This window comes from Pinus tabuliformis, chromosome 6 (genome assembly GCF_031772625.1).
Source record: "Pinus tabuliformis cultivar Carrire ecotype Pingquan chromosome 6, CPIR1, whole genome shotgun sequence".
Lineage (NCBI taxonomy): Eukaryota > Viridiplantae > Streptophyta > Pinopsida > Pinales > Pinaceae > Pinus > Pinus tabuliformis.
In genome coordinates this window covers 172,502,370-172,508,683 of record NC_142292.1, presented here as the reverse complement: position 1 = coordinate 172,508,683, position 6,314 = coordinate 172,502,370, and the positions used below count along the sequence as shown (strand labels likewise).

Below are 6,314 nucleotides of genomic sequence, written 5' to 3'. Positions count from 1 at the left end.
AAGAAGAAATATACTTTAAGAACTCTATCTAACATGAACTGCAACGTACAATAACTATAACCAATGGGGATTATTCACACAATGACTCTAAATGGAAAGAACTTTGATCAATGAGTGAATATACGATTATAGGTCATTGGCGAAAATACTTCCCTAATCAAGGTTCTCGATCAAGAAAATTCTTATAACTATAACTAAAAAGCATTTTTCATGCATTTTTCATAGTTCATGTGAGTCAAGGTTCCCGAGAGACAAAGGAATTATTCCATAGAACTATGATTGAAAAAAAACGACAAAGTTCCTATGACAGTCAAAGTTCCTAAGTGACAAGGGAACTATGACCCAAGGATCTATGAACAACAAAGGAACTCTAACCGACATAGTTCCTGAGTTCATAGCTCATGAGGATCAAAGTTGTCAAGGTCATAGTTATTATGCATCATAGTTCATAAGGATCAAAGTTCCCACATTGATAGTTCTTGTGTGTCAAATTTACTATAGCCATAGTTCTCCTAGGTCATATTTTCTATCTGTTAGAGCTTTGGAGCATCATTATTCTATTTAAAAGGTCACGACTCACAAAAATTAACATGTTCAAGTTTTCACATCCTCATAAAGTGTGAGTGTGAACAACATAAAAGATGTAAGTCATAGTTTTTGGTTTGAAATTAAATTCTCCAATTGTGAGGAAATGCTTTAACATTGTTTGTTTGTTGATTGGATGAGTGTTGTTCTATTATGAGGGCCATCATTCTTATTAATGAATTATTTCCTCTCAAAGAAAATAGCTTTCCCCATTTGGAATGTTGTGGCTTGGATTTTTGTATCAACTATATTGAGTTATTTTTATTTTCCTTTATATTTTAAATATTTTATTATGTAGAAATTTGAAGGTGTTTGGGATGATAAAATTTTTGAAAACAAAGTACGAAGATAATTCTAGATTCTACTATAATTAGAATTTAGTTTACCAAACTATGTTGAAACCTAATATTGCTATGAGTTGATGCCTTCCACTGCTATAAGTCCCCTTTGTGTGAGTGCTTTAAATAATATACCTAACCCCTTCAAATGGTAGGGAGCTAAAAATATTTGATTAGGTTTGAATCTTCCACTCTTTGTTCATAGTTCTTGTGAGTGAAGGTTCTTGTTAGACAAAGGAATTATTCCATAGGACTATGATTGACAAACAAAGGCCATAATTCATATGACAATCCGAGTTCCTAATTGACAAGGAAACTATGACCCAAGGAACATGAACAACAAAGGAACTCTGTTTGGGTTAGTTCCCACATTCATAGTTCTTTTGTGTCATAGTTACTATAGTCATAGTTCTCCTAGGTCATATTTTCTACTTCTGAGAGCTCTCAAGCATCATAATTATTTTTAAAATCCTTGGCTCATAAAAATTAACATGCTCAAGTTTTCACATCCTCCTAAAGTGTGAGTGCAAACAACATAAAAAATGTAAGTCATGTTTTTGGTTTGACAATTAAATGCTCTAATTGCGAGGAAATGTTTTAACATTGTTCGTTTGTCGATTGGATTAGTGTTGTTCTATTATCTATGCCATCATTCTTGTTAATGAATTATTTCCTCTAAAAGAAAATAGATTGTCCCATTTGGAATGATGTGGCTTGGCTTTTGGTATTAACTATATTGACCAATTTTGATGTCCCTTTACATTTAAAATATTTTATTATGTAGAAATTTGAAGGTGTTTGGGATGATACAATGTTTGAAAAGAAAGTAGCAAGATAATTCTAGATTCTACTATATTTAGAATTTAGTTTACCAAACTATATTGAAATCTAATATTGTTATGAGTTGATGGCTTCCACTACTATAAGTCCTCTTTATGTTAGCACTTTCAATTATATACCTAACTCCTTCGAATGGTAGGGAGTTTTTTTTTTTTATTAGGTTTAAATTTTCCACTATTACATTCTCGTGCTTGAAATGTGCTTATAAACATAAATCTAGTTAATTACGTAAACATTTGTTCCCAGGGAACAAATAATAATTTACCAAGATTATTGATTGACCATAGAGTTAATAATTACAACAATCATGTACACTAAAAATTAGAAGAGATGATATTTTTTCAACATTTATTCTACAGCGTAATCCAAATTATAATTCTCAAACTAATATTATCTTTTAAGATTTTTTGTTTTTTTGCCTTTTGAATAAACATATTTTTTATCATACAAACTATAATAAAAATGTTTTTGGTGAATTTAAAACCTTTGTATTAATCAAGAAAACATAATTAAAAAGTTATCCATGAGGACACAGAGGGTGTTCGAGATATGTGATCTTGATCATTTCCTATATCCATTGAAACTCATTGTATACATACAAAAAAGCTTTCCCCTAGCTTTAATGAATCTTGAAACCATTTGAACAAAAGAACAATTAGAAAATAGAACGCAACCACACCGATAGTGGCAACACCGCCTCTGTGTTGCCTGCATCATGCTCATCCATGAACGACAATCCATTTGTCACAAAGCGCAAGTATCCTAGGCATCAATTTTGCCACCACACCACTGGAACAAACTCCCTGACATCAAGCCATGAAACAAATGACCACCATCAACTAGGCAAAAAGCACCAGAGTTTCGAAAAAAGATCTAATCCCAACCAAAAAATGCAGTATGTCGATAGTTGTAATTGCAATGAAAACAGACCAACACATGGCCAACCAGAAACAAAATATGAGTGCCCATAGGAGTGAGACCTCATCCAACACCACACAAACTTGCTACTCATTGTCCAATGAAAACACATTTTTTGGGACATCGACATTAGACCTAAGAAGGTCTCCACCATCACCCTCGTTTGCTTTACTTTGTGTATTCAATGATTATAAATACCAACATTGTATGATGTTTAATATGGGTATGTCGAGTTTACATATTTTTATTATTTAAAAATCTATATGTTAAAAATTAAATTAAATTAAATTAAATTTCTTAAAATAATATATATATATATATATATATATTTTTTTAATGAGTATTAGTTTTGATAGAGGTAAAATGAGAGAGATATATTTAAAATATTTTGTTTTATTGTAAACCAATAACTTAACGACTATATAAAGTCAAATAATTATTAATTTTGAAATAAATAAATACATGAAGGAGCTGCCGGATCCATTGTAGGACCTGAGGAAGAGAATGCTGGAGAAATGCCAAATTGTCAGTGTATTAGTCTGGATGACCATATGTTATGCATAACGGGCATACCATAAGGCAATAAATGCCCAGCTACATGCGTCTTCGATAACTTGATCCTTTCTCCCGAAGGGAAAATGAGGATGCCGTAAAGGCGGTGAAAACCAAAAAACACCAAAAATCCTGGCACGGTCAGATGCGGTAGAGGGGCGTTGGTGGGTAATGATCCGCGTTATCTCCGTTTCACACAGTTGCTACCAAGTTTAATGTCAATATATACAGGCGGGTGACCGCGTCGTGAAGAGTGCGTCACTCAGTACTCTTGCTTCGACGGAGACTGAAATTAAAAGTTGGACTTCTTAATGTCAATACAGGCGGCATTCATGACTGGGTCATTCACTGTTGGCTTGGCTGGGGTGGGGAGACTTGTATTAAAATCGGAAATGGCATATGGCCGCTACGTTATAAAAGGAAAAGGAAGAACGTTCAAAATTCATTCTTCATCGAACTACTCAGTGCAGCATCATCTATCATTTAAGCATCGAATCGTAAGGAAGAAAAGAAAAGAATAGTGAGTTGAGTTGAGTTGCAGGCATGGAATCCTTTCCGGCGTTAGCCCTTGCAGTACTGCTGATCTTGTCATACGCGAATAGTATTGTTATTGTGCGCGCAGGTGATCCAGATGCTTTACAAGACATTTGCGTCGCTGATTTAAAGAGCAAAGGTATAAATTTGCATTTGATGATGTGTATTTCTATTTCTGATGCGTTTGCTATCAATAGTGTGATCATCGATGAATAAGTACATCACCTAAATGTTGTTTTAATTTGATTTATGATGCAGTTATTGTGAACGGATTCCCGTGCAAGGATGCGGCCATGGTTACAGCAAAGGACTTCCTGTTGAGGGGCCTAGATAAAGCGGGAGATACAAGTAACATGTTGGGATTTAACGTAACGCCAGCCTCTGTCATGGAACTACCAGGGCTGAACACCTTAGGAATCTCCATGGTTCGGATTGATTTCGCTACTCCTCTCGGTCTCGTTCCCCCTCACATACATCCGCGGGCCACCGAAATCTTGGTGGTCATCGAGGGTACTCTCTCAGTTGGTTTCATCACCACTAACAACACATTGATCGCCACAAAGCTTGAGAAGGGAGACGTGTTCGTGTTCCCCAAAGGCCTTGTGCACTTCCAACTCAACATTGGCTCTGTCAACGCAGTGGCCATCTCTGGACTGAGCAGCCAGAATCCAGGAACTCAGCTGGTGGCCAACGCACTGTTCGGTGCCTCTCCCCCTGTTGATGCCTCCGTTCTTGCCAGAGCTTTCCAGATCGATTCCAAGCTCGTCCACCGTCTCCAAAACAAATTCAAGTCCTCCTCCTGATGTCATCTCATGACGATGTCACTTCTCCTTTGCATCAATCAGAATAGATTTGGTCTTTAGTTGTTCAATTCAGTTCAGTTGGTATTTATATAAAAAATAAAACCCCTCTCTAATTACTCTCAAGTCACGGAGTAATAGGTAGTCATTACTATCTAGTATGCAAGTATGGTACCCCAATATACCACATAAATGTGTGGTACCTCAATATTGCAAATCGGCGGTGTTTGTTTGGATTAATAAATTTCACAGCTTTAATTTCATATCCGTCTATGCAGACTTATCCTGTAGACTTCCTTGCAATATAATAAAAAGGATAATGAAATTCATTCGATCTGGACACCCTCTCCCCATCGTCATTCATATTTTCTCCACTTACTTTCGATATAATTCTCTACCACGGACAAGACGTTCAATTTGTTTATCTTCTTGTTATGTTTGAGCACATTATGAAATGTTAACTAAAACTCAATTCGAGGAACAAATATTTTGCAAGTGTTCGTGGTCATGTCTTCCATAGGTCATCATCTGCTTTTCCTAGGCTCTATGTTGCGGGTAAGCGTGGGTAAGCGTTGCTAAGGTTGTATACATAAGGTTTGTGGATATGCAACACACACTCCGGCCTTTATGTATTTAATATTTTAAATTAAATTTTAATTATAAATAAATAGTTTTAAAATTCAAACGAAAATGGTAACTCTTGTAAAACGTAAAACTTTTATTTGATTTTGATAAAAAATTTAGGAGTGGTTTTTAGTGTGACTTTTTGGAAGCTCTTATGGTGGCATTTTTCTAGTGTAATTGCAGGAATTTATTAAAATCGCAAGTTTGATGGGTAATCCTGTGCAATCGAAGTGCATTAGGGGTTTTGGAGGGTGTTGAATCCATATATACATTGCAGGAATTTATTGACATCACAAGCTTGATGGGTAATCTTGTGCAATCCAAGTGTCCCAAGGGTTTTCCACGCGCTCAATCCATATATACAGTAAAAAAACTAGTTTAAATAACACAAATCAAGATTTCACCTCAAATTTTTCCACCAGATTCTGGCACCAGAAAGTCCAAAAAATCGCACTAAAGACAACTCCAATTTTTTATACACTACGTTTGGTTATACAGGAATATATAGAACCGATTAATTGATATTCTTTTCCTCTTTCTACATTACTTCATAAAATTAATAATTTTGAATTATTCCATTTTTAGATATTATAAAGGATTTAAATATTAGATGTGTAATTATTTTCGAGTATGTATAATAAATGTAAAAGAATGATAATAAAAATTGAATTAAAATTAATTTTGGTTGTAAGAATAATATATGTGATGTTTCTGATTTTTTTTATTGAAAAATGGTTGAGTTATATGATACTTCGAGTAAGTTTGAAATCACTTTATTATATTTTTTATAACAATTAGAAAATTTTAACGATTTATATTTGGGGAAATTTTAGGATCTAAATTTTGCAGATGGGCTAATTTTCCATCTTTTTGCCGAGGGAAAATTATTTTCAGTTGTTCTTGCTCACGGAAAAAGATTTTTTAGATTTTGTTAAAACAATTAACCAAATTTTGTAGGATAAAACTATTTTACCTCAAAAACTACCAAAATTTTATAGGAGGCTATATAAAAGCATTATAAAAAAATCACCAAACATTTTGCAAATTACATATTAGGGGATTAGCCAATGTGTTTACATTCTAACAAAAAAATTCCATCCTTCCTATTTTCCATACTATATTT

General features: G+C 34.2%; 1 protein-coding gene across 1 annotated transcript; it reads left to right on the top strand.

The window, feature by feature from the left end:
• The first annotated feature begins 3,682 nt into the window (after positions 1 to 3,682).
• LOC149257955 (putative germin-like protein 2-1) lies at positions 3,683 to 4,945 on the top strand. Its single transcript, XM_089370462.1, has 2 exons — positions 3,683 to 3,906; positions 4,026 to 4,945. The coding sequence occupies exons 1-2, from the start codon at positions 3,777 to 3,779 to the stop codon at positions 4,568 to 4,570; spliced, it is 675 nt and encodes a 224-aa protein (XP_089226588.1). The 5' UTR covers positions 3,683 to 3,776; the 3' UTR covers positions 4,571 to 4,945.
• Positions 4,946 to 6,314: the final 1,369 nt, after the last annotated feature.